Below are 23,422 nucleotides of genomic sequence, written 5' to 3'. Positions count from 1 at the left end.
TTTGGAAATAAATACAGTCCAGACTCGATTATCCAAAGGTTTTGGAAAAATTTCACTTCGCATAATCTAATCACGAAAAAAAAAATTTTTCGTTGTCTTATTTTTGATTGTCGAGCTTATGTTTGGACCCTAAACAACGCTAAAGTAAAGCAGTGAATCCAAGATGGCGGCCAATTAAAAGGGGACGAAATATTGAAAAAAAAAAGCATTTTGTTATTTGATAGGCAATCAACTATTTTGAATTTGATTAAAATGGGGTCGCAGAACTCAAACTTGATGTTAAACATTAAAAAAAAAGAAAAACAAATCAAAAACTTTTTTTATGTTTGTGTTTTGATAATATCCGAAGTTCCATACAAACCTTCGGATACCGTAAACTGGGGTGACATTGATAGCCCGGGGTGACTTTGATAGGTTTTTCAAATGCCCGTCAAATTCATAGCTCAACATTTTTGAGAATTTTGAGTATATTAGTACTAAGGGCTACCATTTTATCGAACATATGTGCAAAAATGTGACTGTTGTGTCAAAATTAGTGGCCAAATCAAATTTCTATCAATGTCACCCCGGGTTATCAATCTCACCCCAGTTTACGGTAGTCAAAATTTCGAATAAAAAATACTGCATTTTTTGAAAAAATCAAATTATCTTAATTTGCAATATGGATTATAATTTGAACATTTCTACACAAATTTTACATCTAACAAAAAAATCCATCTGAAACACGATTAATACTCAAAGGTTCTGACAAGGATAGTTTTGCATTTTGTTTTTGTTCATAAAATTCTTTATAAAACTATTGTCTGTCTAAACAAAACTTGATACACATATAGATTTTTTTTACCGAATTCGGTAGTTGAAAAATCGGTAGAGTTTAGATCGATAAACCATCTGTCAACAGGGCTGAGCTGTAGGTTAGTCGAGGTTAGTCGTCGACTAACAAGTTCTTTACAAAAAATGTCGGCCTCAGCAGGGCCCAAGAGAAACTTTGCATTTTGCAAATTTGCCAAGTTGCCGATTTGTGCTGCGCCTTCATGAAAAAGATAAAGCGCCCCCTCAGGAGGTCCCAGGGCGCCCAAAATGCTATTTCTTGCAAATTTCAAAAAAATGCCTAAGGGAGTCAAAATGAACAAAATTTTACCGAATTTCAGTTGTAATGTAATAATGAACTTCATGACCGAATTTCGGTCAGTTTTCACCGATTTCGGTCATTTTCAGTCTAGTCAGCAGTTGAAAATTCGGTAAAAAATCTAAGTTTATACATATTTATTTTTTTATATACTTTTTACTAAAACATGTTTGTATTCTCGAATTTATTAAAACATTTGATTGCAATTAAAAAAATATTATGGATATATTATAATTTCCAGATAGTATTTTTGTAAATCAAAACCCTGAGAAAAATGTAGAATATTTACTATATTGGACTTTTAAAATCAAATGGCAAACTGCACAGAAATACTCTGACGAAAAAAAACAAAGATAGAAAAAAATAAACCACCTTTAATTTTCCACTTCAGTTATCATTGAAAATTGAAACGATTCGTCCAATTTGTGTAAAAAAAGGTTTATTAGTGAATTTTGGGATCTCTAAAAAAAAATATTACCAGTCCATCTAATTATTCAAAATGGTTTCAAATATGTTTGAATTTAGTGTTTCTCAACTTCCGCCAATTTGCTTCTTATAGTGTTATTTTTTAAAATTTATTGTCCACCTGAACAAGTCATATAAAAAGAAAACAAGCATTTTAAAACATTTTTTCAAGCAAAATTTGCCTTTCTCACCTTACTGAAAAAAGGCTATAAAATCACTCGAAAAAATAACTTCTCAATTAGACCTCTTAGACCCACCTTCATGTATACCTATCGACTCAGAATCAAATTCTGAGCAAATGTATGTGTCAAAAAATTGTCACTCGATTATCTCGACATTGGCTGAACCGATTTTCTCCGTTTTGGCCTCATTCGATCCGTTTTTGGGTCCCATAAGTCGCAATTAAAAATTATGCAATTTAGATAAGTACTTCAAAAGTTATGCTATAATATGATTTTGACTAAAGTTCGGAAGATTGTAAAAAGGGTGGTTTTTGCAAGAAAACACGTCATGTTATGCATTATCAGAAAGGTATTTAAATGACATTGAAAAAAACATTGAAAATCTGCCAACCCTATCAAAAGTTATAAGCACTTAAGTGTTATTTATGCACTTTTTGGAGGCCTGATCTCAGACATTTTGATGAAAACGTTGTCCGGATCTCTTATGCGACCTATCGTTGGATAGGTAATCAATAGACCTTTTCAACGAGCACGAATTGGATTGGAGAACTGACTACCCTATCATAAGTTGTAAGCACATAAGTGCCCTGCAATATGAAGATCTGACTACCCAATCTAATGGTATGAATAATGAGTCAAATTGATAAAACACTGAAAAACACCGCCCTTTGTGTCCATTTTGGATAGCACCCTTGAAATGTGAGGAAGGTACCAACCACCTAAGGGTGGATTAAATAACGTTTTTAAAGTATTTTTCAATGCATGACAATTGCATTTAAGCCAAATTATAAAAATTGTTCACAAAAAACTTTTTTTTTCTTGTAAAATGTTTGGATAATTTTAATAAATTATTTAACAAAAATCAAAAAACTTGGCTTTCATAAGCTTTATTAAAGAAAATAATTAAATCATTAAAAACACCACATCGTTACCTGTTTTTGACTGATCCGGCCAGTAGCCCAGGTCACAGTTCCGGCAGTGCGTTGCGTTGTACAGTATCTGGTGCCTTTCGCAGGGGACACAAACCCAGCAGCACTGCTTCTCCGAGCCACCGGTTTGTAGATTCTGCAAAAGATATTCGAAATAAAAGAAAAAACGGAAAAATAAATACTTAAGGGGAAATTTATCCAACGAATTCCGCTGCTTCTGGCCCAATTATAGCTAGACCTTGATTTAAAATTCCATTCCCCACCGGTGGAGAGGTGGTCGGCAAGCTTATTACATACTATTCCTGAGATGGTGCACGAGTTCTTATTTTTTGTGTCTCATTAATTATACGTGTGACATCCGCCACCGTAAGACGAGTCACTAGAGTCGCGTCATCTTGGGGCGTGGGGAGATATCGCCGTTGAGAAAGTCATCATTTCTACTCGGGGAAAGCGTGTACAATTTCCCACAATTCATGTAGTCCTTTGCGATAGGGCAGAACGGTTAATATTTGATTTTTTGGCTTAAACGATTTTTAAAATTTTCACGAGGTACTCATATTTCTCAGCTTTGGTCATATTTATTTTTCATAAAAAAAATATATAATAAAACTATTTGTCTCCCCTAATGCGATACTGACTATATCCGCTGAGCAATATTTCACCATCTCACCATTTTATTCCGAGGTCCTGACTCAGTTTATGAATTAAGAAGGACGACATTCGCGCGTTCGCTGAGCTGGTTCAGTATGAAGAGAGTATGAAGCCTCTCGAGGAGAACTCACTGAGGATGCAAGAGGATATCTTCGCTGCCTACTTGTGGCTAGTTTTCAGGTACGTACTCTCCACGTCGCTCTCTCTGTGTGGTGGCAGTTGGAGTGATGAATTTTACCGCAAGTTTTCAAGAGGAGAGTGCTCTCGAGGGAAGGCTTTTTCAGCGGTGATTTGAGGAGCTGGGAAAGTTTGAGTGTCTACTGTGTTGGAGATTTTGAAATGTAGATTGCAACTATTTAATTAATAAATAAAGAGCTGGATTTGCAAGTATTGGAGTACTGACCCAACATAAAAGACTTTAGTCATTTTATATGCATAATATATTACAAATGTTTGATGAGGGCGAGTTGTGGCGCTATAACCATGGCAAATAATGTCCAGGGCATTCGTGGAAAAAAACAATGTTCCATCCCAGAGGGTCCCGGAGTGCCAAAACATCTTAGCATGGTGCTCCCAACGAATAAATCAAATTTCGGAGCTTATGGTGGTGTGTCCCCACGCTTCTTTCTCCCTGTAGATTCAGAACTCTCCGTGCTCAAACTCAACTCACTTCAACGAATCATGTCTCTGCGATATAACATTAATCAGTAGGCCTGGCCGCTTTTACGTCTGTGATGTTGTTGATTTAAAAAATGCATTATTTTTACTGTACTGACATTAGGATGTAACAAAATGGGTCAATTTTGCGGGCATTTCAGGGCATGATCCCCTAGGTGTATTGAGCCCGAATCCTTAATATGAGCTCGATTGGTTGTGACAGGACCTGGCGCTTTGACTTTAAAGCAGTCTTCCCAAAACGCACGCACGCCGTACACGCCGTACAAGTTTTCAGTGCAGATGAACCTCAAACACACCAGGCTACCATGTTCGAGTTCTCCCCGCACGGCGCACTCAAGTTTACACGCGGTGTAAACACGGGGTGCACACCTCGGGTACAACGCCGTGCGAGCGAAGAGCGTATAAAGAGACGAAAAATCTTACTGCTTCTCACTCTCTCTGTGGCAAACACTGTAGTGTGACTGCAGCGGAGAATGAAACACCACTTTACAGCAGAGGGAGCGTGAGGGAAATATTTTTGTCTCTTTTCTGCGTCGTCGGCCTGCACGGGGTTTGTACCCGAGGTGCAAGGTTCGGTTTAAACTTGAGGTTCGTGTACGGGTACAGCCTGTACACGGCAGAGTTTAGGTTTGCTTGTACGCGTGCACACGCGGTGCTGGTGTTTGACCGAATACAGAAAACAGAGAACGCGGTTGAACGCGGTGCACGGGGATCACTGCTTTAAAGTATACGGTGACGTTATAAATTCTATAATATTCTTATTATTTGACGAATCTTTTTGCACTCTACGGCAAAGTTGTTCCCTGGATCACGAACTATGAGCTCGCGAGGTTTTTGAAAAATGCAAAAATCGTTAAGGAGCTAAAACCTGGCAAAAACGAATACGCACCGATTTTACGGGTTAATCCCATTAAACTTCAAAGTCAAACGCCAGGTCCTGTCGCAAACAATCAAGCTTATATTACTGACATACTTTTCACAGCATGTTTTGCCTGAATACTTTTATTTGTATGATAGCGTCGGTTAGTTATTTTTCAAAGTTTTTGTCAAAATCGGCACGAAAAATCAGAAGGCCAAAAATATTGTGTTTTTTTAAACTACAAAATTTTTATGGAAATAGAAGTCTAATCAACTGAAAACCATTTGAAGCGCATTTTCTTGCATTAAAAATCATATTTGGAATGTTTCGACTCGATCAAAAATATTTTTAATTTTTATAAAATTCCGCAAAAAGATTTTTTTGACGAAAAATTAAATTTTCATCAAAACTGGGCTTGTGCAAAATGCATTTAAAAAAACTTTTTCTTCCAAATGTCGATACCATAGTTTGTAACTTATTTTTTTTAACTCAATAATTTACAAAGTTAATTATTTACATTATTTCAATATTTTATTAGTTACAATAATCATTTACATTATTCTACAAAGTTAAGTTCAGTGTTGGCTCGGGAATCAGGGGGAAAATATTTTATTTTTAAACAACTTCTAGATGTCAATTAAATTGGGGGGAGGTGTCCACGTGCTTCGATCCCGCCAGTTCATATGTATAGCCTTAGTGTTGTGTTCACTGTATTTGATATTTTGTGAACCACACCGTATGCTATACTCGACAGATATGGACTGGTTCCCGGCCGGGCTGATGGGTCTCGCAGCTGGCTAGTTGAACGTACCTGTTAGAACATCAAATCATGATGTTTTATCCTTTTGTTTCCTTAGTAACAGGAGAATAGTTATTCCAGCAAGGGAAGCAATAGTTTGATCCGTTCAGCTGTTGAAGCAATTGCTTTCGATTCAAACTTGTGCTGAACATTGTTGGACTACCTAGACTACTGATCAAAGGAAACAAACACGAGGGTACAAAGGGATAAGCTCCCCCCGGATGGGGCTAAATTGTGGAACGCTCCCAGTGAGTTTTACTGAACTGCTTTGGACATTTTAGGTAATAGTAGTATGAAAATAGTTAAAGCTCGGTATTAATTCACTGGGAGGTCGTGTGGAAATTCCCGTGCTTGTGAAGTTCTGTTTCTGCGTCACTGTTGTGTTAGCTTGTAACATGTTCGACATGACACTACAAACCAGGAGTGATTAGTTATGCGGCATTCTCCAAGTACGGGAACACGACGTAAATTAGACGACCCGAAGAAATAGTGAAAGTGATAGTGAAAGCAAAATAAATAAAGTGTCTATAAAGAATCATGAAGTGAAATTATTTATATTTAATATGATATTACACTTTACAGCTGAGTTGAAACTCACTATCAGAATCTAATTTTTTCTTGTGTTCTCTTTTGTTCTTTTCGTTCCAAACTGAATGAGCGAGCATCTGACTTACTACGCAGCCGCAGGATAACACCAGCTGTGATCAATACCACACCGACTGAACAGGATTGCTACCAAGCATGGTGTCCACGGCTATATGTCCAACCGAGAGACCTCCAAGGTCGCAGGGAAGTATTAATTAGTATCGCCTTTTTATGTTTGATCCTTTTGTTAATACAAATTCCTTTGCAGATACAAACCACTTTAAAAGTATGCCTAGCGGCCTGCTTTGATCTTTTGCTTATTCTGTCCGCTTTCTACCCCCAATGCGTCCTGCACGGAGAACCTGGGGTAACTTATGGTTGACCTGGGGAGCCCGAGGAATTATGCCGTAGGTGGCTCGTATAGTCTTACTCACCTATCCTCGCGGCAAGGTCTTCCGTAGGTCTACACCCGAACATGCGACGTGGGACTGCATGAATCTTCAGCTGCTGCCGGAAGGGTGTATTCCGAAATTACCGAACTTCTAGATGTCAATGAAATTAGACGTTAACACAGTTTCCTGCGTTAATAATCATTTTTTCAATTCCGTCGTGTAACTACTTACTTTTCCTGTCATTCTTGAACTACGATACAGCCTACTTTTCTGTCCAAAAATAACAGAATCGAATAGTAACCCTTTTCAAAACAAATGCTGAAAAGTTCTACTTTTCAGCACTGAAAAATGGATGCTGAAAAGTTGAACTTTTCAGCACTTGTTAGGAAAAGTTATACTTTTCAAAATTTTTCAACATTTTTACATTTGTCCTATAATTCCGGGCAAAGGGTGTTTATCGGAATTGCAAAAAAACATTGTATGGAACTCGTAGCAAAACTTGATTTTTTCATCACTCGTCGTATTTATCCAACTCAGTGAACCTCGTTGGATAAATGTACGACTCGTGCTGAAAAAATCCTCTTTTTGCAACTTGTTGCATAGACTACTATTTCAGCATAGTTGAAACAGTTTGAAAATATTTTTAAATATTGTTTGAAATCTAAGTTTTAACTTACTTGACTTAAATGTATTTTTTTTTTTGTCGAATAAAAAAAAATCTTCGAAAACAAAAACAAAAATAACCTTAAAAACTCAGTCATTATTCGTTACTCAACTGTACATTTTTTGACACATGCAATAAGGGTTATTTTTTAGCGTGTAATAATGTTTTACAATGTTGTAGAGTAAACAATCACATAAATTTTGATGTCTAAACATAAGGAAACGAAAAAACGAAGTTGACTTTGCTAGTACCAACCACTAGTGTCTTTCTTTTTATCTACAAGGACTTCGCCGCCCTGGGCTCCTAAGTGTATGAAAGTATGGCACGGAGCGACGGCGCCGAATACCCATATTTACACAAAGAATTTTTAGAGCGCCCGCCGCGGGATTCGAACCGGCAACCTCTGGATTGGAGTCCAGTGCGCGGTCCGATTGATCCACACGGGCGGGACACATAAGGAGTTTGCTCGTAATCATCACGAGTTATCGCGAAATCCCGAAAAAAAAGTTTTGAAGAAGTTACTTTTTTTTGTTTCTTATTGATTGTTGTTCGTGTCTGTCGTAGAGCGAGTTGTGGCGCTATAACCACGGCAAATAGTGTCCAGGGCATTTGTGGAAATACGATGTCCCATCCTCGAGCGTCCCGGAGCACCAAAACTGCTTAGCATGGTGGTTCCCAACGATTAATTGCCTAAATAAACAGGAACGTGAGCGGGGGATCCCCACGTTTCTTCCTCCCCTGTAGATTCAGAAATGTATTGCTGTTTGAACATTCGTGTTCAAACTCAATCCAATTCATCGAATCATCTTTGCGGTTAACTTTACGCAGTTGGCCTGGCCGCTTCGACGTTTGTGATGTTTCAATGCATGTTAATGCAATGGCGCACTGCAAATGTTGATAATGACAAGAAGATGCTAGGCGTCAATCAACCTAAGGCATTCTCCAGGATGCCCTCGAAAGACTGGCTGCGCTAGGGTTAGATTAGATTAGATTAGATTGTTGTTCGTGTCTGTCGCGGGTAACCTTGAACGGCTAGGATCAACGATGACCAACATTTTCAAAACTTTCAAAACTCTACAATATTGTAGAACGATGACCAACATTTTCAAAACTTTCAAAACTCTACTATATTGTAGAACATTGTAACACTCTAAAAAATAACACTGCAAAGTGACAAAAAACACGAAATTTTAAAATGAAATATTTTGTCTAAATGAAAAAAAAACCCTTCTGGGTTGTTGAACAATCGAAAAGTACATTAAATTTTCCATAAAATGACATGTGCCAAACAATTTTACAGTTGTGTAACGAAAAATGACAGAAATTCTGAAACTATTTGAAATTATTTTTGTATTTTTTTCGACAGATTTTTTTTTCGGAATTCTGAGAACGCCACCAAATTGGGCGTCCAATTTTACATAAATATTCCCTTTAACACCAAATAACCATATTATCACCATTTCAGACTGCAAATTGTTGAAAAACACGTATTTTTTCGCATGTTAAAAAATGGAAGGGCCATCTGTCACGGGATATCGAAAAATGAAGCTCGGATTCGTGATAACCCTCTACTGCCCAAATTTTTTTTTCGAAAATTTTAATTTTTCCCGTGTTCAGGAGGTCATTTTGAGCAACTTTTGTTGTACGAAAAACTTTACTTTTCTTGTTTTATGGTTTTCTTGTTTCATTTTTAGTATTTTAATTGGCATTTATCTTGTTAAGTTCATGTTTGTTTTTGGTAGTATTTTACCTATTCTACCACCTCCTATCATTACATTTTGCCTATCTAATTTTTTCATGTTTTTACAGTAACTTTTTAAATTTTTTGCTTGTTTTTCACATTTTCTGCTATAAACTGGCACCAATATCATTTAAATTGTAAAAAGATGCGTAGAAGCATAGTCTGGGAAACTAGATAAAATACTGCATACTTTTTTTTACTTAAAATATAGCCAAAGTTGACCCCTAAAAAAATTACATTTTTAAAAACATTGGCAAAGTCACATAAAACAAGTCAAACATCCAACCCATAAATTATCTAAAATTTTAAGAGTTCTTCTTTCCAATGCTTTTTAAAGATCAAAACTTGTTTGAAAAATGGACTTTTGCGATTTTTTAAATCGAAGCTCGTCTAATAAGGCGGGGTTGGGGTGTAGAGGTTTAAATGTTTCACGCAAACCGAAGAGAGTTCGGAGCAACTTTTCCGATTTCGTGTGAGTTGACGGTTAATTACCCTAAATCCTAATCGCACTTTTTATAATAAATTATATATTTTTTACATATAGTTAAAATACCGTAGTTGGCTTAAATACTCTTCATCTTTGTTGTACAACCATCAAAAAACTTCGAACTTCCACCGGAAATAAAACACAATTACTTCGCAAGAAACACGAAACAAGAGTGGGCGAAAAGTAATCACGCTGCATTTCTTCAACTACTTAGTTATGCAGTGCAGAAATATTGAGAAACGATCAACGTTTCTTCGCGAAAGCACAGCAGGAAATTGCATTTTGTTATTTTAAATTATGTTTCTTGACGGAACTTTACCGTTAGCAAGCCGGTTAATTATGAAACTGCATTTCCAACTGGTTGAAATTGTGCCCATTGAAGTGTGAAAAATTAACTTGTAGTTACATCTTTACTCACGACTTTGACGATTTTTTGAAGTTGCATCGCAAAAATGTACTTCAATTATAGTTTTAACAAATCTTTCTTGATGGATAATCATAATTTCCTCATAATCTAGCGAATACATCCTCATTACAAACTGCATCCGAAATATCCACTACACAATGAAAAGAACGTTTGTTGTTAGGGGGGGGGGGGAACCCCTCGACGATAACGGAGAAACAAGATAATTAAATCATTTGCATATTTAAAGCCAACCGTGCTTTTTTCATACACATCCGTCCCATTGTGGTTGTGGCTTCTTCATAGTTCCCTGCCTTCTTTATTCCCAGCTCATCATTTTGTCACATTGTACTAGATATTACACGGTATAGTAAAATACTCCCTTACCCCTGATTACGGGGTCAATTTGGACCAGATTTAGTTCTTTTTGGAAATGTGAGATTTTTAAACTTTTAAATTAATCAGACAATTTGAAAAGCTGCGTTTTAGTCAAACTTCAGACTTTAGTTGTCCATTTCAACCCGCTTTCCCCTCTAATTTACCATTCGTGCTCCCTGCTCGTAATAAACCATTCATCGTCAGTCAACACACATTTTCCACACATCACATAACACACACGGGGAACGGAAGGTGGTGACAAGGAATTTTCCCGTCCCCCTTGTGAGTCATAAAAGGCTCAAGTCCTTCCTTCCCCTATGGGGACGCAGGTGGCAGCATCAGTCAACCGCGCCGCGCCGAGTAATTAAGCAGCTGCACACCGAGCGGAATAGTTTTTAATTTGTTTACCACCACCACCCCCACGACGTGTGTCGCCACGGTAAGATTTTACCCACTTTTTTGCGCAAGTGAAGCTTCTTTTTAATTGAGTAGAAAAGATCCCACTTTAGTGGCAAATTCTCATATATTTTACCTTGTAAAATCCGGGCAGACACGGCTTGGAGCACACCGATTCGACGGGACCGGTCGACGACTCCTGCAGGTCGCGGAAAAAGTTTAGCGACCCGTTGTTCCACTCGCCAACCTGGACGTAGTCGTAGGTGCCGTCCTCCAGCAGCTGGTAGTTCATGATGTCGTATCTACGCGAGGGATGAGGAAAGGTTTGATAAGTTACATTAATAATAAATTATTTACATGAATTCGATCACTGTTTTGATGGAAATGACATCCGAAATTTCTTCATTTATCTTTGTAGTTAATAGCAAACTTGAACAATTTGACAACACTTTCCTGAAGTCTCGTAACAAAAGTAAAGATTTAAGTTTTTTAACATCTTGTGTGAGCAATTCTCTACGGAATCGGCTGATGTTATGATTTTTTTTTTTTTGTTTATTTGGCTCAATCTTTGCAGGGGCCTTCCTTATGACCAAAAAAGCCATTTTGTGTCGTCATTGTTGGTTCACCCATACAATTTTGGCAGGTGTCCATACAAAAATATTATGCAAATATTAGCAAATCCGTATATTTTGAAGAAATTTTCTGATCAATTTGGTGTATTCGGCAAAGTTGCCCAGTTAGAATTTTTGCTCGAGCCTCGAGTCGATTTAGGTTTGAACTCGAGCCAGGTCGAGGCGAGACTCGAGCCAAAATTCTCGCTGGGTGTATGTATTTATGAGGACAATTCTGAAAAATAGGTACAAGGAAAAAAATATTTCAACTTTTTTCACAAAAAATATTTTTTTCAAAATCCATGTTCAGAATTTTAAGTTTTTTTAATTTGTTTCAGGGGAAATCCGCAATTATTGAGCCATGAAGAAGTACGGAAACAAAATTTGGAGAACTTGAAATTGTTAGTTAAAAACAAACTTTAAGCGGCCATATTATCAAACTTGCTCGTACTTCTCTATGGCTCAAAAGTTGTGGATTTTTGTCCCCTAAAACATATAAAAAAAATTAATAAGTACACAAATTCAGGAAAACAGAACATTTAAAAAGTCGACAATTTATGTCATGAACTTATATTTCATGGTCGTCAATAGCTACAACTTTGCCGGAGACATCAAATCGATCAGAAAATTCCTTCAAGATACATATTTTCGAATATTTACGTACCTTTTTTGTATGGGCAGCTGCCAAAATTGTATGGAGACTTGTACGGGTGAACTAATGACAAAAAAATGGCTCCTTTGGTCATAATGAAGGTATCCACATGGTTTAAGCTAAATCAAACAATACAAATAAAATCCATTTTCGGAATCCGGGGAGAATGGCTTGTGTGCCTTTTGCAGAGTTGTGAAATTCTAAAATAGGTGTTTTATAAATATAAAAAAATAACTTGTTAAAAAATTAAACAAATCCTACAAAGCTGAAAAACTACATATATTTCAAAATGTTAAGAAAAATCCTAGGTTAAAAGTATAAAAATAAAAAAAACACAATTCGAAAAATTCGTTCGTTCAAATTTAATGGTAGGGGAAAGTGGGGCAAGTGTAACAAGCTAAGGAAATGCTCGTTATAACCCATTAAAAACGTTAAAAAATCTGTCGGATTTTTTGACATAGGAGCAATTCTCTACAAAACCGGCCGATTTCGACCATTTTTATTTTTTGTATTTTTTGATTTGGCTCAAACTTTGTGGGGGCCTTCCCTATGACCAAAGAAGCCATTTTGCATCATTAGTTTGTCCATATAAATTTCCATACAAATTTGGCAGCTGTTCATACAAAAATGGTACGTAAATATTCGAAAATCTGTAACTTTTGAAGGAATTTTTTGATCAATTTGGTGTCTTCGGCAAAGTTGTAGGTATTGTTAAGGACTATTTAGAAAAAAATAGGTACACGGAAAAAAAAATTCCCGATTTTTTTATTAACTTTTTTTTCACAAAAACTCAAATTCCCAAAATACGTATTTTTTGATTTTCGAGATTTTTTGATATGTTTTAGGGGACAAAAATCCGCAACTTTTGAGCTATAGAGAAACATGGTCAAAAAATCTGCCGCCGAGTTATGATTTTTTGAAAAACTGGTGATTTTTGGAAAAAATCGAAATTTCATACATAACAATTTTTTGACCTCATTTTTTTATGCAAAATTGAATTTGCAATCGAAAATTACTTTACAGATTTTTTGATAAAGGGCCCCGTTTTCAAGATATAGCCACCGAAAGTTTGATTTCAGCGAAATATTTGCAGTTTTTCGAGTTTTAAAAATAGTGACTGTAGGAATCTAACCCTGGTCAACACTGGCTGACAGATCAACTATGGTTGACGTCTAGAGATGAGATGGATGAGTGAGTCAATATCAGAGTGTAACGCGGTCAAGCACGCGAGTGGTGGCGGCAATAAAGATAATTATTAGCCGCCAGTAATGTCTTTTATTTATTGATCCCTCTGGGCCAAATGTCTACATTGGCGACGAGGAGAAAAATGTAGTGAAAGTGCAAGTGGAAGTGTCTCAGGGAATCCTAAAGAAAGGTAACTTTTTGGTGTGAAAAGGCGGAGGAAGAGGAAGTATCAAACCAACCGTTTGTAAGTATGTGTGCCTTGTATTTTGGAGATTGTGAAAGGTTCTGTATGTGTAAATCTGTATGTAGGTCTGTATGTGTGAACAAGGGAGCGGATGTAGCTCAACGAAAAAAAATAAAACAAAATGTGCGTTTGTTTACGTGGTTGCACGGTCATTGAGTGTCAGTTAGGCTCTGCTGGAATGTAAGCTTTTGTACCTAGTTTTGGGTAACAATAACAAACGGCCTCCCAGTCGCGACGTTCTAGCAGGATTCTGGCAGAACCAGCTCAACTAGAATATTTCGTGACTGGGCTGTAGGTTATTTGAATAGGGCTGCCAGGCAGGTTGACAAGTTGCGCAGATACTTTAGTTTATTTCTGGGGAACATTTGGTAGTTGGCCGGTGGTTTCAGATAGAAAATGTTTCTACTGGTGCATTTGTTTAGAAGTTGGTTTAGCACGGGCGCTGCACTTAGTTCGACATTCAATTCTAGTTCGATCAAATAATATTATGTAAACGATTTGACAGTAACCGGTGCAAACTTGAACGAACGTAACATATGTGAAAATTCTAAGAGGAAGGCATAATTATTTTGCGTTTGAAACACGTTGTGGTCCTTGTTTTGGAGTGGTGTGGTATTCGGGTGATTTAAACCTGGAAAAGTGAGGATGGCTTATGGCTTAGTGCCGTGGGATGGCTTAGTGCCGGTGGGATGGCTTAGTGCCGATAGGATGGCTTAGTGCCGGTGGGTGGCTTAGTGCCGGAGGTTGGCTTAGTGCCGGTGGGATGGCTTAGTGCCGGTGGGATGGCTTAGTGCCGGTGGGATGGCTTAGTGCCGATAGGATGGCTTAGTGCCGGTGGGTGGCTTAGTGCCGGAGGTTGGCTTAGTGCCGTGGGATGGCTTAGTGCCGATGGGTGGCTTAGTGCCGATAGGATGGCTTAGTGCCGGTGGGTGGCTTAGTGCCGGAGGTTGGCTTAGTGCCGGTGGGTGGCTTAGTGCCGGTGGGTGGCTTAGTGCCGGAGTTTGGCTTAGTGCCGTGGGATGGCTTAGAGCCGATGGGTGGCTAAGTGCCGGTGAGGTGGCTTGTAGATGTTCGCGCATGCCTGGCGGAGAGATGGCTCGTGAATATCTGCTGTAAGGCCTGTGGGAGAAGAGCCTTGTGATTGTCCACTCATGCCTGGTGGAGAGATGGCTTGTGGATGATTACATGGAAGCCTGGTGAAGAGGAGGCTGGTGGATGTTCACTCATGCCTGGCGGAGAGATGGCTCGTGAATATCTGCTGTAAGGCCTGGGGGAGAAGAGGCTTGTGATTGTCCACTAATGCCTGGTGGAGAGATGGCTTGTGGATGATTACATGGAAGCCTGGTGAAGAAGAGGCTGGTGGATGTTCACTTATGCCTGGCGGAGAGATGGCTCGTGAATATCTGCTGTAAGGCCTGTGGGAGAAGAGCCTTGTGATTGTCCACTCATGCCTGGTGGAGAGATGGCTTGTGGATGATTACATGGAAGCCTGGTGAAGAGGAGGCTGGTGGATGTTCACTCATGCCTGGCGGAGAGATGGCTCGTGAATATCTGCTGTAAGGCCTGGGGGAGAAGAGGCTTGTGATTGTCCACTCATGCCTGGGGGAGAGATGGCTAGCGGATAATTACACGGAAGCATGATGATGAGGTGGCTTCTGGATTTTCTACGCTAGGCAGATAGATGGCTTGTTAATATTTAGGCCTGGGGTAGGGGCTGCAGGTTTGTGTATGATCATCGAAAGAAGAAGTTAGAAATATTTATTATTCGTCAACATTGTAACATTGTCGTAAGTAACAGTTACGGTTAAAGTTAGGAATTCAAGGTACAAACTACAAGGATATTTTTAAGGAAGTTCAGGAGTGCCATTAGGGATCATTTATGCACATGTTAACAGTTGAAACGATTGAAAAGTAACAGGAAATTTTAGGGTATTTGGGAATTCGTTTGGGTGCAGGCGTGGCCGAATGGTTACGCTGTTCGCGTTGTAAGCGGATGATCAGGGGTTCGTTGCTCTTCTTCTAATGCTTTCCATTCGGATGGGGAGTAAAACGTTGGTCTTCGCCCTTAGTTGTTGTTAGGCCGTGGAGTCATTCCAGACGTAGAAGTCGTCTCCCTGGTATACGAACAAACAACACACCAAACCAAACCTGCTCCGGTAGAGTCGCTTGTCGGCGGCTGGACTCGCAATTCAAAGGTAGTCAGATCGAATCCGTGGGTGAAGGAGTAAAAAGAGGTTTGGGTGCTCTCTCCATTCAAGCCTTCAGACTTCTAGGTGCGAGCAGAAACTTACAATAGGGGCCATAAAAGATCTGGGAACGTTAAAGTGGAAGGTTTGTTTTGCTGGTTGTTTTAATTCGTTAAGATTATGTACTCATCAAACGTATACAAGAGGCAAGATATTGTGTTCTAATAATGTAGAAGTTGTAAAGCCAAACTTTAACCCGCTCTAAAATACTATAACACAATCAGTGATTAAACCTACAAAATACCTTTTTTTTATTACTGAGTTTCATTAGCAACAGGTCACAGGAGGAGGAGGTTCTGCAAGCACACGTAGTTCGTTCGGAGAGGTCTTACTGCGTTAGGCCGAATTCCGCGTGAACAACACACAGAGGAGAAAAATGAACCACGAGCTAGTGCAGCTCAACGGCAAACCGGGTTTTCAGAGAGTCACCTGGGTCGTGCGCATGGCAAGAGAGCCAGGCGGGCGGGGTGCCGAACTAGACGGAGTGTGTGCGGCTCGGAGCCGAGTTGGCTGGCGGCTCACCTGGAGACTGCTGATGAGCTAAGGGATGTCCTTAAGATTTGAAGGAGGATGGTTGCAAGATAGGGTTCTGTTTGGGGGTGCGAAGTTGTCTGCGTATTCCAGAATTGTCAGGTTGACGGACCCAATTCCGCTATAATTTGATTGTAGAAATAGTTAGGTGTTGCTGTAAGTAATTTTGTAGACGCTGCTTTATGAGGTTGATTAAATGCTTGAGAATGTGTGACAGGAGTAATGATGCAGGGGGCTCTGATTGATAGGCACCGTGAAATTGTTAATAATCGGTAACTCCATAAGACAAGGAATGAGAAATAGCTTATATTCAATTCATGTTTATTATTTGTACTTATCATAATACATTTTGCTTAACTAATTACAAAATGCAGAGTTTTGGAGATACTTACAGCTACAAAATAATCCAGATACAATCATTGGACGAAATAAGTTCAGTAATTTCAATCAATTAAGCGAGAGCAGATAAAACTGTTTAAAACAACTGTTACTTTTGCTAGGGGAGAAGAAAAAGGATAGGAAAGCTTTAGTTTATATCACAGCAAATTTGTCAGTTCGTTACTGAAGGCTAAGACTTTAACACGGTGTATGAGCTTGCACCTATGCAGGGCAGAGGTACTTCCCCATCAGCTCTTGCAGCGCAAAGAACTGCTCCAGCTTGTTTCGGCAAATAACTTATTTGAGCGACTGTTAATGTTTTAAGATATAGAATTGTGAAACGATAGTTGAGGATTATCTTTATTCATTCAAATCTACCGGACTCAAAACAAAGGAAAAAAAACAAGTCATTTTCAGAAAGAGGCTGAAGCAAGGGTCTTATAAAATCCAATATTATTTGCATTGTGTCCATAAAAAAATACTATCTGGAAAAATGCTGCGTACAAGATTTTAGACCCATTAATTTATTGAGTGAATTTGCTCAAATTATAGGAAAATAGGGAAACGCTTAGCATTCTATTAACTTTAAATTAAATTGTTTTAAGTGAAGGAGGAGGTAGTACTGGATCGATAGGATAGCGGTTAACGGTAGGGAGTATGAATTTACAATTACAAGATTAATAAATGTGACGGAGCAACAATTAAATTGAACAACTAAGAAAGGAGAGTGAAAGGACAAAACTTCATTGAGTGAAATGGCTTAGTTCAAAGTTCAAAGGACGTGACAAGAAATTATACTGTAAACATTAGCCTGTCCCATTTTGAGGTCATGTCGAGGAATTTCAGGTGCTCACTTCTTAAATGATAGATTATGATGTTAGGAACAATGTTTTCTTAGACAAGAAAAAATAATAAAATACTTTCTCGCACCCCCTAGTCAATTTACTGAAAAAAGTCACTTTTTTGAACAAATTTTCTTAAATCGCTTGGAATCAATACAAAAACTGTTTCGATCAGGTGTGTATTATCTTCAAACGATAGGTTTTTGTCCATAGATTAAGATGCACTATCAATATTGGACCAAAATTTAAGTTTTTGGACTCTCCCAGGCGGATTTGTGTCGAAAAAATCGAATTTTTTCGAAACTTTTTTCAGAAATGTTCATTTAATTTAGGGTAGCCTATTTTTCTTAGTAAAACCAATACATGCAGCTTGTAGGAAATTTCATGGCGAACATTTTTCCCTCTGAGAAAATGCAATTTCGACACTCCAGAGCCGAGATATTTGAGTTTTAGTGAGGAAAAAAGTGCCAATTTTCAAAATTTCTCAGAATTCAGAAGCAAGGCCTACTAATTACACGATGTAGCAAGCATATGTCTCAAAGGTCAAGGTATGCTTTTTTAAAGTAATTTTGGCCGCTGAATCCGAATCTGAAATCAAATTTCGTGTAAACAGTGATGTTTTCGAGCTACACCCTTTTAGAATGTTATTTGCGTGTTTAAGAGGCAGTTTTTGTAATTATTGATCGGTTTGTTCTAGAGGTCGTATCGAGGTGCTCCGATTTGGAAGAAACTTTCAGCGTTTGTTTGTCTATACATGAGATGAACTCATGCCAAATATGAGCCAACACAATGTAAGTGGACCTCAGTACCCGGGGAGGAAGGGCAAACTTACGATAATCTGATAAACCACCGCGCGGCGAGTTGGTGCAGAATTTAATACCTCCATCCCCTTAGTTCAACCAGGAACTCGTGTTTGTTGTGCATGATGATGAACTTGGCGTTTGTTGTTGATGCAACGAACTTTCACCGGCATCTGAAATATGAAGGGTCCACGAGGTTTAAAACTGAAGCGCGGGAAAACACTTCCCTTTGTCGTAGAGGGCTCATATTTGGCATGAGTTCATCTCATGTATAGACAAACAAACGCTGAAAGTTTCATCCAAATCAGAGCACTTCGATACGACCTCTAAAGCAAACCGAGCAATATTTACAAAAACTGCCTCTTAAACACGCAAATAACATTCCAAAAGGGTGTAGCTCCAAAACATCACTGTTTACACGAAATTTGATTTCAGATTCGGATTCAGCGGCCAAAATTACTTTAAAAAAGCATACTTTGACCTTTGAGACATATGCTTGCTACATCGTGTAATTAGTAGGCCTTGCTTCTGAATTCTGAGAAATTTTGAAAATTGGCACTTTTTTCCTCACTAAAACTCAAATATCTCGGCTCTAGAGTGCCGAAATTGCATTTTCTCAGAGGGAAAAATGTTCGCCATGAAATTTCCTACAAGCTGCATGTATTGGTTTTACTGGGAAAAATAGGCTACCCTAAATTAAATGAACATTTCTGAAAAAAGTTTCGAAAAAATGCGATTTTTTCGACACAAATCCGCCTGGGAAAGTCCAAAAACTTAAATTTTGGTCCAATATTGATAGTGCATCTTAATCTATGGACAAAAACCTATCGTTTGAAGATAATACACACCTGATCGAAACAGTTTTTGTATTGATTCCAAGCGATTTAAGAAAATTTGTTCAAAAAAGTGACTTTTTTCAGTAAATCGACTAGGGGGTGCGAGAAAGTATTTTATTATTTTTTCTTGTCTAAGAAAACATTGTTCCTAACATCATAATCTATCATTTAAGAAGTGAGCACCTGAAATTCCTCGACATGACCTCAAAATGGGACAGGCTAGTAAACATAAATGCTCGTTTGATTCAGCAAAAGATATAAGATTATAATACTATTGTTATTAACAAATACTAAATTAAAAGTAAATCCACTCGTGTGTTAAGATCAGGACAATTATGAGGACAATCTAGTTTGCTAAACTGTTAAATTATCAATTGTAAAGTATCTATCATTTTCAAGGAAGAGAGGGATGTAGGAATCTAACCCTGGTCAACACTGGCTGACAGATCAACTATGGTTGACGTCTAGAGATGAGATGGATGAGTGAGTCAATATCAGAGTGTAACGCGGTCAAGCACGCGAGTGGTGGCGGCAATAAAGATAATTATTAGCCGCCAGTAATGTCTTTTATTTATTGATCCCTCTGGCCAAATGTCTACAGTGACCATGAGTGACCATTTCTAAAAATATTTTTTTTGAAAAGTTCAGAAAATTTGCTATAAAATTGTCTAAGAGACATCGAAGATTGTACCTCGGGTTGCTGAGATACAGCGGCTTAAAGAAAAAGAAACAAGAAAATTGAAATTTTCTAATTCTCACCCAAACAACCCTCAATTTTCTAATGTCAATATCTCAGCAACTAATGGTCCGATTTTCAATGTTAGTACATGAAACATTCGTGAAATTTTCCGATCTTTTCGAAAAAAATATTTTGAAAATTTTTAAATCAATACTAGCATTTTAAATGGGCATAATATTCAATGTTCGGCCCTTTTAAAATGTTAGTCTTGATTTAATTTTTTTCAAAATATTTTTTTCGAAAAGATCGAAAAATTTCATGAATGTTTCATGTATTAACATTGAAAATTGAACCATTAATTGCTGAGATATCGTCATTAGAAAATGGTGGGCTGTTTGGGTGAGACTTAGAAAACTTCAATTTTCGTGATTCTTTTTCTTTAAGCCGCTGTATCTCAACAACCAGAGGTCCAATCTTCAATGTCTCTTAGACAATTTTATAGCAAATTTTCTGAACTTTTCAAAAAAAATATTTTTAGAAATGGTCACTCATGGTCACTATTTTTAAAAATCGAAAAACTGCAAATATTTCGCTGAAATCAAACTTTCGGTGGCTATATCTTGAAAACGGGGCCCTTTATCAAAAAATCTGTAAAGTAATTTTCGATTGAAAATTCAATTTTGCATAAAAAAATGAGGTCAAAAAAATTTTATGTATGAAATTTCGATTTTTTCCAAAAATCACCAGTTTTTCAAAAAATCATAACTCGGCGGCAGATTTTTTGACCATGTTTCTCTATAGCTCAAAAGTTGTGGATTTTTGTCCCCTAAAACATATCAAAAAATCTCGAAAATCAAAAAATACGTATTTTGGGAATTTGAGTTTTTGTTAAAAAAAAGTTAATAAAAAAATCGGGAAATTTTTTTTTCCGTGTACCTATTTTTTTCTAAATAGTCCTTAACAATACCTACAACTTTGCCGAAGACACCAAATTGATCAAAAAATTCCTTCAAAAGTTACAGATTTTCGAATATTTACGTACCATTTTTGTATGAACAGCTGCCAAATTTGTATGGAAATTTATATAGACAAACTAATGATGCAAAATGGCTTCTTTGGTCATAGAGAAGGCCCCCACAAAGTTTGAGCCAAATCAAAAAATACAAATAAAATCCATTTCCGGTTTTGGTAGAGAATTGCTCATAGGACTATGTCTTTACTTACTATACTGGGGGGGGCAGTTCAAAATTTCGATCCCAAGCGTCACATTTGGCGAACGTTATTTCAAACGGTAATATCTTCATCCAGACACATTAGAATTACATAATTTTTGGACCATTCGATTCGGAAAACCTTCAGCAATTTTCTATAAAAATTTCAGTATTGGCAGAATAGCTTTTGAGGGGAGAACCGCCGCAGCAGAACTGGTCGTCAACGATCGTGAAAAGAGGGGAAGTAATAGCGAAGTAGAAGTATAAAAATGCGTTCTACCCTTTCCACTCCACTTAGTTGCCACCGAGATGCTTGTTAGTCGGGTCGGCTCATAATATCTGAGCCGCAGACGGGTGAAGCAGCAGCAGCAGGGAGAGAGAGAGCCCTAGCAACGCAAATTCTCTCTTCCGGAGAAGGATTTCTTCTGAAAAATTACCTTTATTTTCTAGAGAGAGAGAGAGAGAGAGAGAGAGAGAGAGAGAGAGAGAGAGAGAGAGAGAATCGGAGAGCAGCACCGAAGAGGGCAAATTGTGTGCGAATTGCGAATGCCGTAGAATGACACACCAAATGCCGTAGGATGGCAGATTCAAGAAAATTGCCAAATGCGCGTTCACACACACATACACACACACTCCCGTTTCATGGTACACGCTGATTGGGTTCGATGCGTCGAGTTTCCCTTCCACGGATGTTCGATTGATGTATCTAAATTCGTCACCTGAAAAGGCCATCAAAGACTGCGACCAACTACAGATACACCCGGGGACGAGCAAAACCGCCAGCGGAGGCAACTTTTAGGCAGTGGGGTAAAATCGCTTAACCTAGTAGACTGTGTGAAAATTGTTGTACCCCTATTGTATGGGTTAGTACAACGAATCTACTACGAGCTCGTGTAATTGGTCACGGCCCCGGGATGCACAGCCGGGTCAGTCAGGAAGCTTCCCCCAATTCGTTCGAAGATTTCGTTTACGCCAGTGGTGGCCAAAACCTGGAGTGGCCGGTGCCCTCAAAGAAGGTTCCCCCGGGGCCCGGGGGACATTTATAGAACCATACGAGTTTTGGCAATATGGGTATCAAAATTCATGGTTTTTGATACTGAACATGAAAATGGCCATTTCGACAGTAGTGGCCATAACCTGTACTGGCTGGTGCCCTCGAAGCAGGTTCTCCCGGGGCTCAAGGGACATTTACAGAACCAAACGAGTTGTGGCAATATGGGTATCAAAATTCATGGTTTTTGATACTGAACATGAAAATTGACATTTCGACAGTAGTGGCCACAACCTGGAGTGGCCGGTGCCCTCATGGAAAGTTCACCTTGGGGGAACATTTAGGACAATTTTGCCGACAAATCTATGAAACAAAATACAATAATCTTATCCCAGATTTCACTAGCAATCCAAAAACTCATTAAAAATGTTTGGTCCTATGTCTTTCGGTTATGTCTCTGACATACCATCTTGAATTTTTTTATAATCTTCTTATTTCAGGTCTTGACTAAGACTTTGATAAAACAAGTTTTAAAAAAAAATCCTGTTTTTTAATGTAAAAAATTGATTTTAAAATTTTTGATTTTCCGTATGTTCTACTCAACTAGTGGGGCAGACGAACAACCCTTTGGGGCAAGAGTAATAATGCATGAAACAACATGTTAATTTGCTAACAATTGAACTGTTATCACTTAGATACATCAGATTAGAATGTATTTGAAACTTTTCTTTAATTTTTAGATTAAATAAAAATATTTTACTAAAACTTGATCGTTTTTGCGAAAAAAAAAATATTACTTAGATGATGAATACTAAATTTTCATAATATCACTTTATTTTGTTTGGACAATTTTGTTTAACAATTGTTTATCAGTTTTTAAGTACTTTTAAGTATTTATTTCTCAATAAAATATGTTGTTGCAGCAATTCGTATTTTTTCCATACTAAAAATCCATATGGTACACTTGCCCCACCTGAACAAGATTTTTTAGAAGCTCTCAACAAAAATAACCAAAAGTTAAATCATACTTTGTAATAGGTGCAAGTCATTGGTAGGGACACTACTGATCTAGGAAAAACAGCATTTTGATAAAATGAGCCTTAAAACGAACCCTAGGTCTTATTTTGTACTTTCCAAATATTATAAGAAAACAAAGGCTTTGAAAAAAAATTATTCAATCTTATGCCCCGTGGTGTTTACGTCGTTTTGGCGGTTATGTGGTAGTAGAATCAGCTAATTGCATTGCTAGCAACAAATCCTCATACTGGAAATAATCAAAATTGTAAAAAAATACGCCGTACGAGCGATTGTTCCTCTTGCCCCAAATGGTCGTCTTGCCCCACCTTCCCCTAAAACATATTTCATTTAAAATGTTAAAACTTTTGATTCATGTTTCGTATTTGATTTAATATGCATTCCTAATCGAGTTGTAGGCGAAATTCTGACATTTTATCAATTTACCAAAAATGTATATAAAT

At 37.9% G+C, this 23,422-nt stretch overlaps 1 protein-coding gene across 1 annotated transcript in view; it reads right to left on the bottom strand.

The window, feature by feature from the left end:
* The window catches only part of LOC120424103 (metabotropic glutamate receptor 1-like), a 59,985-nt gene that overhangs the window by 3,111 nt on the left and 33,452 nt on the right, over positions 1–23,422 (bottom strand). Inside the window, exons 9-10 of the mRNA XM_039588158.2 lie at positions 10,875–11,040; positions 2,709–2,841 (exon numbers count right to left, since the gene is read on the bottom strand). Of these exons, the coding sequence (XP_039444092.1) occupies positions 2,709–2,841; positions 10,875–11,040 (299 nt within the window). The remainder of the gene's footprint in view (positions 1–2,708; positions 2,842–10,874; positions 11,041–23,422) is intronic.

The sequence above is a fragment of the Culex pipiens genome, chromosome 1 (genome assembly GCF_016801865.2).
Source record: "Culex pipiens pallens isolate TS chromosome 1, TS_CPP_V2, whole genome shotgun sequence".
Classification (NCBI taxonomy): domain Eukaryota; kingdom Metazoa; phylum Arthropoda; class Insecta; order Diptera; family Culicidae; genus Culex; species Culex pipiens.
The sequence above is the reverse complement of the archived record's forward strand: the minus strand, read 5'-3'. Positions and strand labels throughout refer to the sequence as shown.